This window comes from Cupressus sempervirens, chromosome 3 (genome assembly GCF_028749045.1).
Source record: "Cupressus sempervirens isolate cs-2001-9-10 chromosome 3, ASM2874904v1, whole genome shotgun sequence".
Classification (NCBI taxonomy): domain Eukaryota; kingdom Viridiplantae; phylum Streptophyta; class Pinopsida; order Cupressales; family Cupressaceae; genus Cupressus; species Cupressus sempervirens.
This window is the reverse complement of record NC_143120.1, coordinates 654,057,386-654,079,389: the sequence shown is the minus strand read 5'-3', so window position 1 is coordinate 654,079,389 and position 22,004 is coordinate 654,057,386. Positions and strand designations below refer to the sequence as shown.

Below are 22,004 nucleotides of genomic sequence, written 5' to 3'. Positions count from 1 at the left end.
GAAAACAAGATGGATTGGTCTGAAGCTTACATCCCGATAGCAAAGTAAAAGATAAAACTAGAACCGAAACCTAAGAATAAATACATGGTGGTACCCTCAGACAATCCAAAGGCCCAAATATTGTATCAAGAGTGCCAATTTGGAAATTATGACATCTTGCCTGAAGATAAACCCAAGGAGGATAGTATGGGAAACTATAAGGACACCTTGTGGATTTTGAAATTCGATGGTAGCTGCTCTAATTCAGGTTCAGGAGCAGGAGTTGTTTTGATTTCACCTTCGGGAGAAATGTTTCCATTCTCTTTTAAATTGGATTTTCATAATACAAATAACACTGCAGAGTATGAAGCATTGCTCCTAGGCCTGCAGGAAGCCAAAGCAAAGAAGATAAAGCAATCAAAGGTGAGAGGTGATGCTGAACACATCGTAAAACAAGTAAGAAAGCAGTTTTCTGTGAAAAATGATAAGTTGAGACATTATAGGAATCTAGTTTGGGATGAAATTGAATCCTTTGATGCTTTCTCCATTGAATTTGTGCCTCGATCTCAAAACACTAAAGCTGATTCCTTAGCTGTCTCAACCTCTTTGATGCTACCACATCTAGAATTCAAAAGTGATACTTACAGAATTGAAATGATTTGGAGACCTAGGGTTCCAAATAATGTAAATCATTGGTAGATTTTTGATAATGATGCACAGTTAAGGGATTTTACCGAATGTGCTGGAAATTTTGTTGATACTTTCTTCGAAGGGTCAGACAATGATGGCAAATTGGTTGGAGAGGAGTTAACCAAATTAGGAGAAGTTATTCAATTAAAAGGTAACAGAATCCCAAAGGGGTTAGTGTCTTTAGAACATCTCTTTGGTAGAAAGGATGATAGCGCCATGAAGAGGGAAAATGATCCCAATAAAGACTTAAAGGAACATGACAAAATAAACATTGGGAATGAAGAAAACCCTAAATGGATTCCCATTGGCCAAACCTGCTCCGAAAGGGAAAAGGATAAACTATCGAAACTTCTTACCAAATATTAAGATGTTTTCGCCTCGAGATACAAAGATTTAAAGAATTTCAGGAATGGGGAATTTATGTATCATATACCCTTAAAATTGGAGTTGTCACTTTCAAGCAAAAACACAGAAACTATAACCCTAAGGTATCTGAGGCTATTTTCAAAGAAGTAGAGAAGATGTTGAAAGCTTGCATAATTTATCCAATCCATCACTCATTTTGGATAGGAATATTGTTCTTGTGAGAAAGAAAAATGGTGAAATAAGAATTTGTGTGGACTTCAGAAATTTGAACCAAGCCAGTCTCAAGGACAATTATGCGCTCCCCACTATGGATCACGTTCTACAAACAATTGTTGGGTCTGAAGTTATGTCAATGCTTGATGGATATTTAGGATACAATCAGATCATTGTTGCACCTGCGGATCAACACAACAACCTTCATTACTCCCTGGGGCACTTTTCCTTAGAATCAAATGCGGTTTGGCCTAATCAATGCAGGAGCAACTTTCTAGAGAGCAATGAATTCTTCCTTTAAAGATTTAAGAGACAAAATAATTGTAATATACCTTGATGACCTGACTGTATACTCTAAAAGAAGAAAACATCACTTGAGAGATCTAGAGGTGGTGTTGCGCTGATGCAGACAACGCAGTATATCCCTCAATCCCAAGAAGTCTGTATTCTTCGTGGAAGAAGGCAAATTTCTCAGGCATATCGTTTCAAAAAGAGGTATAAGAATTGACCTAGATAGGGTGAAAGCGATACAAGAGTTGGCTTTACCCACGAATAGGAGTGATTTAAAATCCTTCTTTGGTCAAATTAATTTTTTAAGAAGTTTTTTTTCTGAATTTTCTGAAAAAGTGAGGCATTTGTTGAATATGATGAGTGAGAAGCACCCTTTTAGGTGGTAGGAGGAAGGTCAAAAAGCCTTCGAAGATATTAAAACAGCCATTTCAAACACTTCCATGTTGGTAAGTCAAGATTTTGAAAAAGATTTTATTATCTATTGCTATGCTTTAGAACACATACTGTCAAGTATTCTAATCCAGAGGGACGATAAGGACAACAAAGCCCTAGTTGCTTTGATGAGCATTCCCCTAAAAAAGCATGAATTAAATTACACTCAAATGGAGAAACATGCATTCGCTGTGGTGAGAGCATTAAAGTAGTGCAGGTACTACATTTTACATTCCCATTCAATCGTCTATGTACTTGAGACAGCAGTAAAAAGCATACTGACTCAACAGGAAATTGCAGTGAATAAACGAGCTGTGTAGGTGGAAAAAGTTCAAGAATATCATTTAACCATCAAACCAACTTCTTTGGTGAGAGGACGAGGCTTATGCAAGTTGATAGCTGAAAATAAAGAATCACTCCCTGACAGTACTGAAGTAACGCCTTCTGTTTTGTTAGTAAGCGAAACAGACCCATGGTTCTCTAATGTAACATACTTTTTGACATATGGTGAATGCCCTCCAAATATGAGCTATAAAGAAAAACATAATCTTAGACTAAAGGCAAAAAAATATGTAATTTCTAATGGTGTGTTGTATAAAAGAGGAATGGATGGGACCTTTCTGAGATGTGCAGACAAAGAGCAACATAAAATGTTGTTGAAATTATATCATTCAGATGTTTTTGGGGGATACTTTTCATCTGCTTTCACTGCTTTTAAAATCCTCAGAAATTACTTCTATTCGCCAGGTATGTTTAAGGATGCTTTTTTTTTTTGTATAAAATTGTGAAAAATGCCAACTTTTTACTGGTTGTCCTTAGTTAGCAGCTTTACCCCTTAGACTAATAGTGATTGATGAACCTTTCCATCAATGGGGTATTGATTTTAGCGGCCACTAAATCCTCCATCTAGTGCTGGGCATGTGTACATATTAACAACTACTAATTATTTCACCAAGTGGGTGGAAGCTATACCAACTAAGAAGGCCAACTCTCAGGTGGTGTGTGAGTTCTTAGTTGAATACATATTTGTCAGGTTCGGGGTTCCTCAAAAAATAGTAACATACAATGCAACATACTTCTCATCTGAAGAAATCTCCTTGTTCTACTATGAACATGGCATATTATTAGCTCATTCCTTAGACTATTTTCCTTAAGGGAACGGGCAGGCAGAATCTAGTAACAAAGTTTTGATTGCTATAATGAAGAAATTGGTAGCTGATAACCCCCAAAATTGGCATAAAAAATTGTATGAAGCATTGCGCACTGATTGGATCACCCCTAAAAGAGCTATTGGCATGGCCCTGTTTGAACTGGTGTATGGAGTAGGTGCTCAAGTGTCCCTACCTCTGGAGCTGTCTACCACAAAATTGCAGTCCGTAATTGAGGATGGTTTTTGCCAAGAAAGGGTGATGTATTTGAACAAACTGGAAGAAGAAAGAGATAAGCTTGTTGATCATATTACTAAACATCAGATGAAGTTAAAACAAATTTTTGATATGAGAGCCAAGCCTCATAACTTCCTAAAGGGGGATGAAGTTCTTTTATGGGATAGGAGAGAAACTAAAGAAGTGCATAGCAAATTTGATTCTCTTTGGAAAGGCCAGTTTGTCATTTCAGAAACTGTTGGTCTGAATACTTTCCGCCTGAGTTACCTAGATGGCACAGTTCTACCCTTTACCTATAATGGGCAGGATCTAAAGTTAATGAAGATGTAATTCCCTAAAAAGTCTCGGTCATGTACATGCTTCGTTTTTGGCTTTTCGTCCTGCTTTTCCCTTTCTTTTTCCTTTGTTTTCCGCTTAGGTGTTTTTCTTGTGCTAGTTTTGTCTCCAGTATTCTGAGTTCTCTGCGTACTCCGTGTAAGCAGTCCCCAGTCAGAGCCCCTATTAGCCCTATTTTGAGTCACCATTATTTAATTTTTCTACGCTTCCCCAAAGCATGCTCAGTTTAGTTATTGAAACCGCCTGCTTGACTTCATGTTTCTCGGTTGCCGTCAAACATTGTATGAAGTCACCTGAACTGTCTGTCACATCTTTTATACTCTGAACCTCTTTGAACCCCTTTGAACCTCGGTTCAAAGTAGTTCAAAGGAGTCCAACCAAAGGTTTTTATACTAACCATTTTCCTATAGGTGATACACGCCCATAATTATAAAAGTGTTCTCTTGAACTACTTTGACCCTCTTTGAATCTCGGTTCAAAGCAGTTCGAAGTGGTTCTATAACTAAAATCTTTGAGGGAAAATGGTTATGATTTTCAAAAGGTTCCCAGTTCCCGAGGCATTGATTGATATGTCAGGAGGTAATAATGTGAACTGCAGCTTAATTTCGAGCATGAGAGAAGTCGTCATCATGACTTGGGATGGGAAATCTTTCACCTGAGAAGTAGATCATTTGTCAGATGAAAGTAATCATAGCAAGGACAGCCACAAAGGGAAGTTATTTAATAAGGGGTCTTGTCATGGGGTTTCAAATGTGTGAATCCAGCCGCAACTGATTTGTCATGAATGCCTCATTACGAGGCCGTATTTTCACCTCTATGTTCTCTTCTTCCTTTAAAAGAACATAAGTTTCCCCTTTTGTTTATTATGCAAAAAATAATTTGAAGGAGAAGTGATAGAGAGACAAGGAAAAGGGCCTAGTTTTTCTCAGCAAGCTACATGTGAGAACATAGAAAATTCCTCCTTTTGTTCTATTGTCTGTGTTCATTTCAAAGAAAAGATTAGTTTTGGGCTTTACTTGCTTTGTTTAAGATGAAATCTGTATTACATTTCTTCAAGAATGTTTCAAGTCTGGAATGTAAAAGACCCATCATTAGTGATACTGATTTTGAGGGTGTTAAAGTAGAGAAATTGCAAGCTAATTTCCTTGAATAGGCCGACAAAGTGAATGGTTGTATGGAAATCTTAACCAACAGTTTAATTGAAGCCGCAACTTTTCCTCCTGCCCTGTCAAGCCCTAAATTGCTCCAACTCTGTATTGATCACTATGATGTGAGAAGTAAGAGCATCTTGAACAAGGATGGAGAACCTATGTTGTCGATTTCTAGGGAAACTATTTCCTCAGTTTTACACTTACCTGAATGTACCTTTGCTGCATTTACTCCTATCCAGTCCCTAGCTGAGTATTAGGAAAGCCCTAGTAAATACCTTAACATCCTCGCCATGAAGTAGACAACGACCAATTACAGAGGTGGTTCAAGGCTGCCCAAAGTAGTCACTAAAGACCACATGAAACCCCATATTCATGGCCTCATGGTTCTGTTACATCGGGTCAAGGGCTCAGCTGATGTTTTCCTTTTTGAAGAGTGGATGTATCGTTATGTGGAGATTATTTTAAAAGGACAGCAGTTGTTGGATTGGGCTGAAGTAATTGCTAGTTCATTAAGGAGCGAGCTCAAACATGCTAAGGAATCTAAAGAAAATTTCTACATGGCTTCTTATCTCACATATTGCATCGCTTGTGTCAGTAACATCACTTCCCTTCCACATGAAACTTGGATTGAAGAAATAACCGTTTACCAATACTGCCCTCTACTCCAAAGGAACAGGGTGTTAGAAGATTTTAGGAAAGTGCACGATGTGTTAATAGAAAGCGTGCATTTCAGTTTGAAAAAGGCACCCATGCCAAGGCTATCCTTAGAAGCCCAAAAATTGATTCAAAACTATGGAAGCTATTTCATCGAGTTTCCTAAATTCACTTATTTAAGAGTGGGTGGGTTCGAAGAAGAATCGATGAAGCTGCCTTGCTATGCACTTGATTGTTTTGTCTTGGCCGAAGTTTGCAGACAATTGTTTTCAGTGATGAAAGATAATTTTCCCCAAGAAAGTTGGGAATTAGTTTTCCTTATTAAACTTGGCCCTTTAACCTGTAGCAGCATGATTAACGCCTCAATCATTGGGAATAATTTGCTTGGTTTTAGTTTTGGATCCTATCAAGGAAGGAGGGATTTTGATAGCAAAGGGTTTGCAGCCCAAATTCTTGGTTTAAAAGGCCAATCATCTACAGTTCCACATTTGGAAGACTTGTGGCAAGATTGCAAAAATGAAGAAGTGTTAAAGAGAGATCATTCGAGGTTAACGCTTCAACAAATCAGTTCCCTCAAGCTGAAGTTCCAATTAGGAGTGGTTGAAGATGGTTCAGACATTGTTGAACCAAGATGGGAGGAAGCTAGTGAGTCAAAATAGCTAGAAATGGATTGGAATCAAGAGGAAGAAGATGACATAAATTTAAGAACTAGATCCATCCTTACATAGATAACTGGCTAAGGAGAAGAAGCATGAAGACGGTCAATGAGCAACAATTTGGAAAATCTCCGAAAACAATTTCTTTTTCTGAACCACTAACTTTTGACTTTCTAGTTTCATCTCCTGTTGCAGGTGGTGTATCGACTCCTAGTAGACAGAAAAGAACACTGTCTGCTGCACAAAATACGGCTCCTAGGACAAGGTCCAAAACCAAGTTAGAGGCACTCATGCAACAAGAAATTCAGAAGGAAAAGGTGCTAGCTCAAGGACAGGATCTAAGCGATGGACTTAGTTTTTCAGATAATCCTGATGGCAATGTGCAGTTAATTGAATCCCCCAGGACAAACCAGCCCTAGTTCATGACTCCTACCAGAGAAGCCAAAGGAATCTCCACTAATCCCATTATTCCAACCTGGCTATCCCATTTAGTCAGCAAGAAAAGGAACCTGCAACTTGTGTCTACACCAGTAAAAGACATTGTCACGAAATATGCGGCTCGTGGCTCCAAAGTTAAAAAGTGATGCTCATTTGATCAAAGATCCAGTGATTGGGAAGATAACAACAGAAGTAGGCACATATAAACAAAAGATTGAATCTAGGGAGATTGATACCGAAGGCTTTAAGGTTATTTGTGTGGAATTAGGAACCATTAATAGGGATATAAGTAACCACTTTTTCAAGTTCTCTGTAGATCACATGCTAACCCAGTCAGAAAAGGACAATAAAGAAAAGAAGGAACTCAAGGCACTGGTAGTGACCATGGCTGCCTACATAGATTCATTGATGAACCTCGGTGCTCTTCCAGTGATTCAGACCCTAGAGTCCTTTGTTCCTAATTCCACACACAGCTAGCAATTAGTTAAACAAATTCAGAAAGAAAAGCTACTCTTGGATGTGATGTAGGATTGGATAACCTCTATAATTAAAGAGGGCAACAAATTTATTCTAGATTTCACTACTATGTGTGCTGAGGGAGAAACACTATTAGGTGAGATTCAAACTCTTACACCAAGATGGGAGGCCAATCGAAATTGATGTCAGGCCATCGTATTTCAGATTAGTGAACTCGAAAAATATGGAGTACTAAAATTTTTGGGTGAAAATCCAATGAAAACCGTGGATTCCTGTATGCTATTTGTCCTGAAAAGTAACATGGGTTGGAAAGAATCAATCTATAGAGAAGCCATCAAAGAAATGCAATCAATTGAAAATGAAATTGCCGGGATGCACAAAGAGCTTTTAAAAGATATGAATGTGGTAAATCCTACAGGAATTCCACAATTCGAAGATGGCAATATGAATTCCGAGGCATTGACAAAAAGCTTTGATGATGCAATAATGAAGATCAAGAACAATGACATACCCGCTGCTAGTGATTTCACTACGCTAGCAAACATTGAATCCATGCTGTATTTGAACAGGAACCTCATGCTATGGCAAAGTCTAAAGATTAAACAACTCAAATGGCAAAAGGATGCTTGCAGATCCAAGTTGTTGAGTTTAAAGAGCCCATACTCTCATGTGATACAAGAATTCACAAGTACCTTCAGGAGCTAGAAGTTGGTGAAGCAAACCGCAGGTGAGGAGGAGAGAACCGGCGATGAAGCTAGTTTGATCTGTTACTTTCCGTTTGTTTCTTTTGAAATTGTCTTTATCGATTGTAACTATTTTAGCCGAAAGGCTAGGCTTTAATGGAGGCCTTTTCCGATATGTAAAAAACTATAAATGCTGTAGCATTTAACTAGTTAGGGGTTAGAATTTGAAAGTTGAAATATACTTTGATAAAGTTAGTCTTTTTTGAATTGATATAGCATAGACAGACAGTACACACACACACACGCACACACATATATATATAAGCACTCTTTGAAAGACTATGGGTTGGAAAAAGTTTTGAGTGTATATATATATACATATACATATATATATCATTTTTGACCGTGCTTTAAAATTGGGTGTTAGAAGCAGTACAATCATTTTTGTTTTTTTAGAATGTTGATAATTTGGTGTATGTGATATCTGTCGCTGTTTCTCCGCAATTTATGTTCATTTATTTTCTTGTATGATTACTTTGAACTATAATGGTATTTAGTTTTCCATTAGATCATTGTTAATGAAGAGACTTTGGGCTTTTCATGTCATTTTTGTAAACAAGCATGTGGATATTTAACTCAGTACCCAAGAGTATGTGAGAGTTCCTTATACACTTTCTGGTAAAAAGTGTGCATTTCATTATTGTTAAATCCTTTGAGTCCATTGATAAATTTTACAAAAGGGAGCTGTACCTATAAATGCAGAGGGAAAGCAAATAATATGAAGTTTTCCCAGCTGTTGTGAATATTTTTGGATTTTCCATTCCCGGGGTATAGAGTAAATTATTGTTTGATTGGAAAAGACAATCTGTTCACTAACAAGTTGACTAAGTATTAATTGTTTTTTCATTTTTTGCCTTGATGATGTTTGCATTGTTCTGGTGGATTGTATTTTTTGACCAATCCTTTGTGATGCATATGTTTAATGTTGGGCCTAACAACTTCTCTTAGCATGTACAATCATAACCATTGGTACTAGTGATCATTGTGTTGCATTGGTATGCTCGAGGATCATTACATTGCTCGAGGTGGTGTGTCCTATCTCAAATCCCTTTTAGCCGATAGATTTGTGACGTGCATCTAGCATACATAGAAGATCATTTCAAGAGGGATGTATGCAAGTCCATGAATTCGAGATTGTTTATTCGATTCATACAGCCTTGTTGCTTATATGCAAGCTGTATGTGGTGGTAGTGCGAGCTTACTACTTTATTTGATTCAAAGAGCTTAAATCACAAAATCACATACTTTTGAGCGTATTTGCAGGGGTATCTAACTTTTAGATACCCTTTTGGCCATGTGATTTAGTTTCTTCGCAAAATCACCAACTTTTGAGCGTATTTGCAGGGGTAGTTTCTTCGCAAAATCACATACTTTTGAGCTTAAAATCATAGTGTTGTTTATGTTGGTGTTTCTATGCGTTCGTGCTTATTTTTACATTGGTAAATTATTGTGCTATAATCGACAGATCTTAAGTGATGGTTGTTGTTTATTAAGTATTAACCAATAAATGAAAAATTTATTAAGTGTGTGGGAATTAACTGATTACCCCCATCTTATTTATTTGACTTGTTCAACAAATATATCATTAATAAAGCACATTTTAAATCAACAAGTATTAATTGACCCCCACTTATTATAAAGTCAAATTATAACTTTATAATATAACTTCAATAAATAAACATCATTTAAAGCCATTAGAATATTCTTATCTCATAAAATACTGATTATTTTGATGAAACGTTTGAACTAGGGAGTCATCCTCTGTTTGTATGAATACCTTACGAAATATAGAAAGGGCCCATCTCTATCAACCTTAGACCTACTATAAATAGTAAGTATATAAAAATGAGCCCAAACAAAGTCCACTATGAGCCAAATGAAGGCCAAACAGGGACATACAAAATTCTAGAGAAAACAAGAACCTTCATTAACCTAGCTTTTGCCTCAGAAAACCCTCTAACCACAATAATTAGCCTATGAGGGACACAATAATAAGCTAATCCCTCAAACACTGATGCTAATGAAATGGGGGACATTACAGGTTTTGACATTATTGAATTTTCTAGTTTTGTCGGGGCGGTACAAAAACTTTGAACTCAACTTTGAAGGCCATAAAGGCTTCTGAAGGGGTCAGAACTTTTCTAAGATTGTTTTACACAGTCCTAATTGTAGAGCAGTTTGAAAGGTTTCCACAGAGTGTTTATAACAGAAATTCAGGTACATGATTTAAAAGTTTTGGCTTCCAAAAGTTGTGCCATCAAGAGTCAAGTCTTCATACAAAAAGGGAAGAGAGAAAAATCACTTAGGTGGGGAATTGAGGCGCTGATCGCCAAGACGGGAATTTTCAACTTTGTAAAATATTTTAAGGCGGTTATTAGTGCTACATATACAAGGGTGAAGGTGGGTTTTGGGTTCGGTTCCAAAAGGGTAGTTTGAGGCTCTATCTTGTAGATTATTGTAATGAAAATGTCCATATGGCTGTAGCATGTTATTTTTTCGAATATTGTAATGTCATTTCATTGAAGATATAGAAAATAAGTGTTTCTATTCTTTCAATTGTTTGGGCCTTTCAATTTTCCATTTATTTCGCTATTGTGTTGTGTATGTTTGGGTCAGTAAGGGGAGTACCTTTCATCATATCTACAAAATATTCCAAGGTTCATGCAGAACTTGTAATTTCTGTATGGAACCTTAGTACAATAAACTAGCATATTACCATATAGTTCTTGGTGGTCTGTTCATATCCGAAAGAAGTGAATATTGTAGTGAAAATTATATATATATAGGCAAGACTAGTTTGTGAAGTTTTATAACGACTCAACTGGAATAAGATTAAGACATTTGACTACATGAAACATTCTAATTTCTAAACATTATTTGAACATGGCTACAGGAAGCTTGCTGATAAAGTAGCAGAAGCTGGATACTTAGTGGTTGTTCCTGACTACTTCAATGGGGACCCATATGTTCCAAACCAGAGTAACATTCAGGATTGGCTCAAGAATCATGCACCGGTAATGCTTCGTAATGGACGTTTGTTTATATGCAATATCAGATTTTATTATTTGTAACATGTTGGCATTGTTTAAAGTTGAACTGTCAAGTGGGTTAGTATATAATACTATCACTGCTTTTTTTGTCAATGTCAAACTATTGGAAGATGATGCTGATTAGTATTGTATACACTGCCTTAGGAAAAAGGATTTGAGGACTCTCTAAAAATTATCGAGGTTTTGAAGAGCAGGGGCATAACTAGTACTGGAGCAGCTGGCTTTTGCTGGGGAGGTGAGAAATAGTTTATTTTTTCCCCTTCTGATGATACCCTGCAAAGCTTGACTAATTTTCAAACTCCGACCATGCCATTTTCAGGGTGTATTTTATCTTGTTGAAATCTGAAGTGGAATTTTAAATGCAATAAGCAATTTAGTGCATTAAAAAAGTTGCAGATTTGGCTTGAGCATAGTTATCTTTGAAAATCTCAATCTTTTACTGCATTTGTTATTACAGCCAAGGTGGTAGTGGAGCTTGCAAAAGGGGAGGATTTAAAAGCAGGAGTATTATTGCATCCATCGCGTGTTACTGTTGATGATATTAAGGGTGAGAATATAAAGTTTGTTTGTAAGTTTCTTGAATGTCAGCTGTAACAATTTTTTTTTTGGGTTCTGCTATATGGTAGTTTATTTTATGGTCGTTTTGAGTGTTTCTCTAACTTTAAAATTTAGCATTATTTACAATTGCAATTACTTTCTATTATTAACTTCAGGTGATGGATATTTAACAAGTGTTTTCTTGTTTGCACCAGCGGTTAAAGTCCCATTGGCAATATTGGGAGCTGAAATTGACAGAACTTCACCACCTGAACTTGTAAAGCAATTTGAAGTTATTTTAGCTGAAAAATCAGAGGTACAATTTTCCATTTCTTTCTTTTAAAGTGCATCATGAACCAGTCAAAACTATATGTGGAGTTTCCTCTTTCTAATAATGCTGATTGTATAAAATAATTATGAGTAGTTTGATTTTGAGCACTTGCACACTTCAGTTCAACCAATTATGGGAGATCCTCTACATAAAATTCAGTTATTCTCCTCTGCCACCTGGGAGAGTTTGGGTGGCTGCACTCATTTCATGATATTAGTATGCTTGCTGCCTAATGATGCTTGGTTGATTGGAGTGAGTTGGGTTTATATAGATGGGTCAACCATTTGGAAAATGTTGTTTTCATTTAAAAATTTACTACAATGTACCAAGTTTATATGTATTGAACTCATTTTTTTGACCTGTGATGTATATTGAACTATAATTTTGATTTATATATTAAGGGAGCTAGTAATGTGTTCCCTATATTCTATGTTCCCCTGAGTTTCCGAAACGGGTTTCTGGGACAGGAATTTTTTTTTTGCGATTTTGGGGACGAGGGATCAGGGACCGTTATATATATATATATACAGGGAAATTTGCAAATATACATGTTATTCATATGAACCTAAGCACAAATCATATCATTTAAACATTATAGAACCTTAACATACAACATTTGAGTGCCATCTAGGAAATAATAACCGAGTTCAGTACTCAATTGTCAATATGCATAACATTATGTGAACAAAAATATTTAAATATAATTTTAGTAGTGAACAATATTATAAAAAAGTTAAACTGTAAATCTAAATATGCTTAAAGGCTAGAGGCTTCCATAAAGTATCAATGTATCATCATCATGTTCAAGTTCAACATAGAATTAAGAAATCAAAACATAGAAAAATGAAGCAGACTACTGCTCCTATTCTGCTTGTGCCGCCATGACATCAAAATCAGAGGAGTCCTCACTATCATCCTCCACAGGAAGCGTAGTCCCATCCAATGGAACCCCGACCAATCCTGGTGTTGTGTCATCCTTATCTATTTGGGCCACATCCTCGGGCTCAACATCCCACTGCAAAGCTGGTGTCTGCATATACTCTGGATTTTGCCAATCCGCAAGTCAAAGAGCATGATTGAAAGATCCTTGATGGATCTCTTTTGCTGATTTGCTGTAATTTTATATTTTAAAATCTGTTTTCTTATTTATTTATGTTTTGTTGCAGAACTAGAAAAAAGAAGTGCAGAAAGGTTTGTTTGTTTTTGATGGTTTTATAACATAGAAAGGAATAAGGAACAACAACCATGAAACGACACTGAAATAAATAAGTATTCAGTAAAAAATCAGAATTATTGCAAACCGTACCAGGCAGATTTGTTTGAATTATAGAGCCAAGCAACAAATCCAATGCATTTCCCAAAGCTCACATACAAATTTGATGTCAAACTGGAAGGTGAAGATTGTTCTTGAATCCAACATACATTTGGAAGTGAATACAAGCAATACTCTATACACCATGTGGTGTATCTGCTGCAAATGGCGTCCCACAGGCTGCAATAAACCATGTCCCAACTGGAAATATGATATGCCACGCTGAAACCCCAATGAGAATTGATGCCTCTGTCCTTAATCACCACGCACAATGCCTAAGAGATTCGGTGCCAAAGATTGCTGAAGGCTACGTCCTAGTCAATCACTAACCTGGGGTTTGCGTCCCAGACTAAAAATCACCCATTCAAAGCAAATTTATAAACAAGTTGTCAAATATGCAAAAGATGATCTTAGAATGAAGCTTCTATCTCCTTATAACCCCTCTCAATTGCAAATTGAACCCTAAGTGTCTCCAAGTGGCGGTGGGTAGTGAAAGTGTTATAATTTCTTATTTTAAAGTGGTCATGTTACTAGAAAATGACCTTTTTCCTCATAGACATAAATCTGTTCATTGAATTACCTTGAGACCAAAGAAAAAGATTTAGAGAATTTCAAGACCTTTCCAATGAGCTATCACACCATAGGATGCACATCCAGATGAGGCCAAAAACCCCTTATTACTCCAAAATGGCTAACAACTTAGCCTTATTTAATTATTAAACACTAACTTAGGAAATACTAAAAATATAACCCAAATAGCCACAAAATGCCCAACTGATATCACAAACCATAAAATCATCCTGTCACCTATCTGTGACTGAAGTTAGAAATCAAGGATCCACTGGTAGTTTCATCCCTAAAATCTAGGGATGCTCCTAAAATTTAGTAAACAAGCTCTATCCCTTTGAAACTGAACTTAAAGAGTAATCCCATGGAGACCCAACCCTAGGCAAGATCATACCTCCTAAAAAGTAGGAATTGCCTCCTAAAAACAAGGAACGTCTCCTAATTGATCAATAACTACCAGAAGATCAAGTCCCCAACACTGAATAACCATACTGGGTCTCTATCCAACCTTGTTAGCCTACAAGACCCCATAATAAGTTGACTCACATGTCTCTGCTAGATTGAGGTAAAAGAGGGGACATGACAATGATGCATTGTCGCTAGCTTCTCTTCTCTTTTAGAGGCTAAGTTTGTTCCTCTTGATGAAGTGGATAAATGAATATGTGGACCAATTCCTCTCTGCTACCGAGGAACTAGCAACTTGTGCAAGGAGGCAAGAGGCAAGCTTTTTTAACTCAGGTGCATCTCTCCCATGCCAAGTCCACCATTGAATAGGATTTCTCTATGCCAAAACCACTCTATCCAATTTTGCTTGTGGCTTACCCAAGTTTGGGCCACGAAGGTTGGTGAAGTAAAGGAATTGTGCACAAAGAGTAGAGGCCTCTTGAGCTGAATACATCTTATCATTAGCTCTTGTGAAGTCATCCAATACCTCAGGATCATCACATGGGAGGCCTCTTCCACCCAATTGTGCATACCATTTGGAATTTAGAGCAAATGTTGCCATATGAAGCAGGGTATTCATCATGCTCCACCTCCATGTCACAATAGGCCCTATATGCTCCTCATAAAACCCCAATATAGGATCCTTTGCTGCAACAATTCTCTTCATCTTCTCCAACATGTTGTCAATAGTCTCATATATCTCTCCCAAACTAGGAGCGTCAGTATTAGCATATCTAATGACACCTGCAATGGGTGCTATGACAGAGCAAATATATTTGCAAGATGCAAACAAAAATAAAAATCAGAATTAGAATTTTAAATTTTTTAAGACTGTTAGTATGAAAAATCAGCAAGCAAAAGACTAATGTTAAATTTAAAAATCAGCAATTGACCTCATTATGGACCACTAGCTCTCATCAAGGATCCTTTGCTTTACCACTTTTCCTTTAGAGGACTTAGAATTGGACCATCGTCCCCACTTTGGATTCACCGCCCTTAATTGAAGGGCCTCATACACCTCAATCATCCTCTCCATCAAAATGAAATATGTGCAATACCGATAGAGACAATTATAAATTAAAATAAAGTTAAAAATTAATGATTAAAAACATCACATATAAGTTTGTAACAATTATAAATAAAATAAACTTAAAGCAAACTATAATTAAAATTGACATACCTTGTCTTGACTGGCTTGAGGAACTCCTTAGAGAATGACCTGAATTGAGCAAGTGAAGTGTGGTGGCTGCATATAAACATTTGCACTTCTCTAGCTTCTAACACCGCTTGTTTCACCCATTCAATCTTTCTTATGTCCTTCAATGCATTATTCAAGGCATGAACACAAGGGGTCCAAAAGATGTGCCCATAAGCACACTCTATCATCAAACCACCTAATTTGCACACAGGTGCAAAATTTGTGTTAACCTGTACTACACTAGACGACCCAACCTCTTGTATGACATCTCTCAATATGGTGAACTAGAATTCTGCATCCTTCTTCTTTCTTGAGCAATCTATGGCTTTCAAAAAATAAGAGCCAACAAAGGATGTGACAATGATATTGATGAGTTGTTGATGTCTAACATCGGTCCACCCATCCATCACAATAGAGCAGCCCGTCCTAACCCAAGTGTGTTTTATATCCTCAAACAACAAAGCAACCCTTGAGTACTCTTCATCTAGGATGGTGGTTCGTAGCTTATGCTCACCAGGGGATACAAATGAGGGATTCATATTCAATATCTTTTTCACCATTTGTTTAAAATAAGTGGAACAGGCTGCATGATATGGAATGCCACTAGCAACAAAGAATCTACCAATGGATGCCTCACACGTTTCCTTTGCCTGTGCATTAAACATACTTTCCACTGAGCCCTTCTCACCACTACTCATCTTTCTCTTCCCTCTAGACTCAATAGGGCTGCCACTAGTACCAATGGCGGATGACATGCCTAGATGATTGACATAATAGATGGTGATGCCACTGTCAAATTTTGCCCCTCCATTTGAGCCTCTAAGTGCAATCTTTGACATTCTAATCTTTGTTCATTAGTCAAGTTAGGACAAGCTTCGACTCTATGGCATGCAACAACTAAAAAGTGTTACTTCACCCTTGTATAGCTGCCCCTAAAATCATTAAGACAAACGTGGCAATCCCACACCCTAGTCCCTCCTGAATTTTTTTTATCGTTTGGCCTAGGTGTGACATATTGAAAAAGAGGTTTCTACCTATTGAAAGAACCCTTTGCAAAATCCTTCATGATAGTGGAAGGGCATTTAAACAAATTAGATTTAGCATCAACTCTTTTCCTAGTCCCACTACTAGCAACATCACCCCCAACCAAATTTTCTTCCTCATCACCACTACTACTAGTACTCTCACTGCTGCTCATTGTGCTTTGTTTTGAGATTTAGTTATGCAATGGAAATATGAGCTGAAACAAAGAAAAAAACTTTTAAAAAAATCGAACTTTTCAAGCTGCGAATCTATTTAAAAAATGGAAAATGGAAGCATAAAGAGTTTCATACTTAGTGCACAAAATAGAAGCTCAAACCCTTGCTCAAGCTCTTGGAAGCAAAAAAAATTACCTCTTTTTACAAAATGAAAACCCCAGCCAGCTGTAACACACTCCAACTTCACTAGCAAAACCAAGTAAATGACAAAACAATCAAAATGTGGTCTCTTTTAACCTTTTAGGGCATTTGGAGGGATGGGGCCCACTTGGGCGACCAAATAGGAGGCATTATTTTTATATTTTTGTTGACTTTTTTATTTTTATGCATGAAACAAATAGGGGACGATCAGCCATCCCCGGTATGGTTGGGGGACGCCTGGGCGTCCCCTTTACATACTAGCCGTCCCCCTATTTTTTCCTGGGATTCCCTGTGTACCGGAAACATCACTTGGTTTTCAAGGTTGTTTGGGGCAGTGGGGGACGTCTCATACCCATCCCCCCATCCCGAGGACGTCCCTGTCTTGGAAACCCAAGGATTTTTGCCGGGGACGTGTCCCCAAGGTATGTAACTTATATTTGATACCATGCATTTCTTGAAAAGTATTTCTACAAATTTAAGTTATAAATACATATTATATATAGTCATCCCTCACCATTGCCCCATTGTCCTTTAAATTTGGAAAACATTGATATCCTTCTAAGCATGTTCCGACATGCCACTATCTTGAAAATTGAAAGAAGCACTGCATTACATTTATTTGCTAGAAAAGAGAAACAATAGAAAGAGTGGCAGAAATGAGCACTCCAACCAAACTTGTGACCTGCAAAAAAACCTGCAAACAAAAGATTGTGTTATATGAGTAGTACACATGCCAACACTCTAGATTATTTCATGACATTTCCTAATAAATCGTAGGAACAGTCTCTCTTGCCTATCAAAATATCCACCAACAAAGGATGGATCTTTAGATTTTATTCTTCTGTACAAGCACAAGAACCATATGGGATCCGATTTTGTAGAAAAATCAAGGAAATCATTCCTTCCAATTTCATGTACAAACCAGATAAGTTCATAAAAGCTTGCAAAAGAGCTGTTGAGCTTTAAATGCGTCGGTAAGAAGTTTGACTTTCAAATCTGATTTGGCACCCAAACCTGCACTCAAAGCCATGGACATCCTCAGAAAATCATATCACCAATATGAATAAATGATGCTCACTACTCATGGGAGGCATCTAAATTCCTGATTTCCTTTTGCAATACCATTGAGCTAGAAAAGGACTTTCCAAATATTGTTGATTGTTGATTGGATGGTAAGTAGACATTTACAATGCTCTACAATTGAGTTTTCCCTTTGGCTTCTTCATTGAACAGAGATCAATGACCCCAGTGGAGCTTGCAAACATATATATCATCAACTACCTTGTCTCACCACAAAGATTGCCATGCCACCCAAATGGACCTATGGCACTATGTGGGCATAGACACGTCCAAAACTACCACCAACACGAACCACCCAACCACAAAGTTCAATGGTTGCAAGGAATGTAGAAAAGTGTATGTGACCTCCCTCAATGATTAGGTAATTAGCCCAAGGACAAATGGAAACAATTGTTGCCACCAACCAATGATGTGGACTAGTGAGAGCACATAACCATATGCTCATGCCAAACAGGCAACAAGAGGCTACCACATAAATTTGAGCAATAGGAAGCCAACCTCACAACATGCTTCTTGCTGCATAAAACCACCAGGGATGCATCCTTGAAGAATGCTGATGTGCTGAGCTCTTATGAATAGAAAGAAGGACTAGAGGAAATTATTGGGGGAAACCATAACATTTTGCAAGCTTGAGCTTGAGAGTATATTGTGTCCATCTTATTGTAACCTCTAATAGCTAATACAAATATATAAACTTTCCCTCACATTTTGTTCAGTAGTTATGTTTGTTCACTTTGGTGACTGAGATATTGTGGTTTTCTGTGTTCAATTGCTGTGATGGGAATTCTTCTCCTTTCTTTATTTCCATTTGCAGTCAGGTACCCTTGATTTATGTGTATTGGACCTGTCAATGTCTTGTCAGCAGTTCCTGACGTTGTGCATGCTAATGACTGCACATGCTTCCGGTCTTACCGCTGATTCCTGCAAATGTGTTGCCTTGCTCCAGTGGATTATTAGATCTTGTGTTATAACCCCATGCCATGGGAATTCTCCTTGTCTTGCCACAATGCCCCTCTAGGTTATGGTTTTGTTTCCATGTCCCCTCTTTCCTTTTTCTCCTTTAAGTGAAAAGTGAGAGTTCGTTGAAAATCTAACAAGGAGCTGACCTATTAATTGTAGAGATCATCCCAAGTTGTGCGTCACATTACTTGCAGGACTTCCCATTGTTCTGCTCTATGTGCGGCATTGGTATTGATCCAGCTTGCCATTCCATTTGGTGGCTGCAATGTCTGAGCAACAGTGGATATCACTAGTTATTGCACCAAATAAAAACATGTATAAATTGAGAGTATGCAGAGTTTTAGTTGGATCAAGTCTTGAGGTAGTTACAAAGAAAAACCCATACTCTACATCTTACATGGATACTGTATTGGAAGTGGCAGCTGCAAGAGGGGTCATTCCCTGCTGGTTTTCATGACCAGAATTGTGGACTTGTAGCAGTTATAAAGCAAGTTGTGAAGAAAACTATATAATTTGGTTTTAGTCCATGTTTTATATACTGTTATTTTTGCTTACATATCTGCTGTCATGTACTGTATTCTCTCTAGCAGCATATTTTCAGACTAAATCTACATGTGAGTGAAGTAGCTCATTTCTCAATGGCCTATTTCAAGGTTTATAGGAAATGAAAAATATTCCATGTTTAAACCAAACTCCGTATATGGGATCAATAAATCTGTTCACCAAGAACTTCATAGAATAGTCCATGAAAACTTTCTTTTTCAAATGCAGCTCTGACTGTCAAGTTGCTATTGGATAGATTGTATATAGTCTATAGATTAATAGAAAGACCTTCAACAACTTTGCAGTGCACAATCTCTATGATTTCGTGAGATGCACTTTGAACTTGCTCCAGAATTAAGCAAGAGATGGGGGAACTAGATTATTTAGAAATTAACCTTCCTGAAAGAAAAACTGTTTTGAGATGATCATTGCTCCATCAAGGTTTCATAATACTGGTGATACATGTTATTAGTACAGGTTCTGTGGTGCAGAGGAAATTGTTGATCACATTTCTTGTGCTTGGAGATGTTTTCCTGCCAAAACCTTTTGGTCTTGGCTTCAAGACGAATTAACTATTTTATTGAATCTCTTCTTTTTTGGTGAGACACTTTTCTTGGATATAGTTGGACAATTGGGGAAAGTTGCCACACAATTTGGTTAATTACAATTTGATTTCTGTGCAAGGATGCTTCTTATGTGGACGATTCAATCTCAGTGTAGGGAATTTGATATTCTTCACATAGTAGTTGGCTTAGCTTCTTAATAGTAAAAGCAAGTGTATTTGGAAGGGCATTGAGTCAATGCTTCTAGGGTTCTAGTGTTAAATATTTTTATTTGGGGGTGGGGGAGTCAATCTACGGAGAGACTTTTCCTATAATATTGTCAGAATAATGTATTTGTTTTTAGTTATATGTAATGTGACATGCTTTTCTACAAATGAAAGAAAAGCTAATAAATCAGATGGTTCCTTGGACTTCAAGTGTGCAAATTGTAGTATGATGATGAAACTGTCGATGATGATTGGAGGGCCATTGCAAGCTTGTTCCTTTGTCATGAATGTAATTGGGAATAACCTGCGTGGCCTTTGTGGATCTCTTAAAAGTTGTAGATGCATAATGGGAATGTTAATCTTACATAAGCTGTATGTGCTCATAGTTAATGACAATAATAATAAACTGTATCCTGTCAAAAAAATATGATTTTTTTAGTTAATGGGCCTTTGGTCTACTGGTGAAGTTGAAAGGTTATCAATGATCCCACTAGGGATCAAGTCTTGCTGAGTGCAAGACTCTGACATCATAAAGGATGAGGTCAGGATTGTGCCCGGGCAATTTTGGAGGTGTGGATACCCCTCAGTCCTTGGTTGGTAGCTTGCAGGCTTCGAGCCTCTGCTGGGCTGAGCTGCCTCGCAGGTCTGAACCCTCCATAAAAAAATGATATTTTATGACTTCAAATGGGGGTTTTAGGGATGGCATTCGGGCTGCATTGTAAAATACAATTGCGCATGATTCTTTAGTAACATGAAAATTTAAACATGCTGAGAGTTCGTGAATGAAATTTTATGAATGAAGTGGTTCGCATGATTAAAAATTGATCACAGCATATAATGCCCCAGTTTGTTTCCAAAGTTAGGACCAGCCACCTGATCCCCTGTAATTCAATCTCATCCCTTTAAAGGGGAGAATTTTTATATCCCGTGAAATGTTTTGACTGATTTCTAATGAGCAAATTGTTTAGTTGTTATCAGATGAGGTATGTAGTTGACTCTTTGCATCCTTTTTCCATTGCAGGTAGACAGTTTTGTGCATATCTATCCTGGAGTTGCTCATGGCTGGACTGTAAGATACGATGAGAATGATGCAACTGCTGTAACAAATGCTGAATTGGCACATAAAAAGATGTTGGAATGGTTTAAGAAATATGTGAATTGAGAAACTAATGCATTGATAATCAATCCAAATATTGAGAATTCATTTTCTTAGAAACTAATGCATTGATAATCAATACAAATATTTAATATTGAGGACTCATTTTCTTCGTACATTCCGATGTGAGACCACTCTTCATTGAGGATACATCTATGCTCAATTTCGCTGCAGCTATGACGTGTACTGTTTCTGTCTAAGACACTACAGCTTTCCATATAGTGCTTTCTATGTTAGTTCTGGCATAGTTGTTTGTTAATTTATAATATATGATTTGTAACTTTATGATGCACCAACTTTTTGGCACAAGGACAAAAGGGGATGTCGGGACAGATATTTTTTGGAGGCTTATAAGAGTTGACAGTAAAAATATAGGAAATTAAAAATATTTATATGATAAAATCAATGACATTCATTATATATATTTTTAAATTTTAATACATTACATTAAAGCTACATTTAGTTTCAGATTAGAGACAATATATAAATTATTATTTTTTATTGTCAATGTGCTTACATATATCATATAAAAACTATAACAAAATGTTTAAAAATATAGTTTCATATGTAAAATGACAAAAAAAAACATAGAAATGTGCCCCTAATCAATACTCATTAAGATCACATTAAAGGAAACTTTGAGTCCATGTTGCTATAAAGCCTTGTCTCATCCAATGAGACCTCAATTAATTCATTATGTTTTGCCCCGTTGTAAATATGTGTAGTGTCTTTAGGATCAATAGCTCAACATGTGGCTAGAGTTTAAGGATGCATTGAAGTTTGTCGAACCTAAAGTTGCATGGCATTATGCCAAACTTATAACTTTTATATTTGTCAAAAGATAAA

General features: G+C 37.0%; 1 protein-coding gene across 1 annotated transcript in view; it reads left to right on the top strand.

Annotated features, from left to right (window-relative positions):
- The window catches only part of LOC149568390 (endo-1,3;1,4-beta-D-glucanase-like), a 105,466-nt gene extending 84,203 nt beyond the window's left edge, over positions 1-21,263 (top strand). The window contains exons 3-7 of the mRNA XM_089817554.1: positions 10,705-10,825; positions 11,006-11,096; positions 11,319-11,408; positions 11,614-11,714; positions 21,024-21,263. Of these exons, the coding sequence (XP_089673680.1) occupies positions 10,705-10,825; positions 11,006-11,096; positions 11,319-11,408; positions 11,614-11,714; positions 21,024-21,164 (544 nt within the window). The 3' untranslated portion in view covers positions 21,165-21,263. The remainder of the gene's footprint in view (positions 1-10,704; positions 10,826-11,005; positions 11,097-11,318; positions 11,409-11,613; positions 11,715-21,023) is intronic.
- Positions 21,264-22,004: the final 741 nt, after the last annotated feature.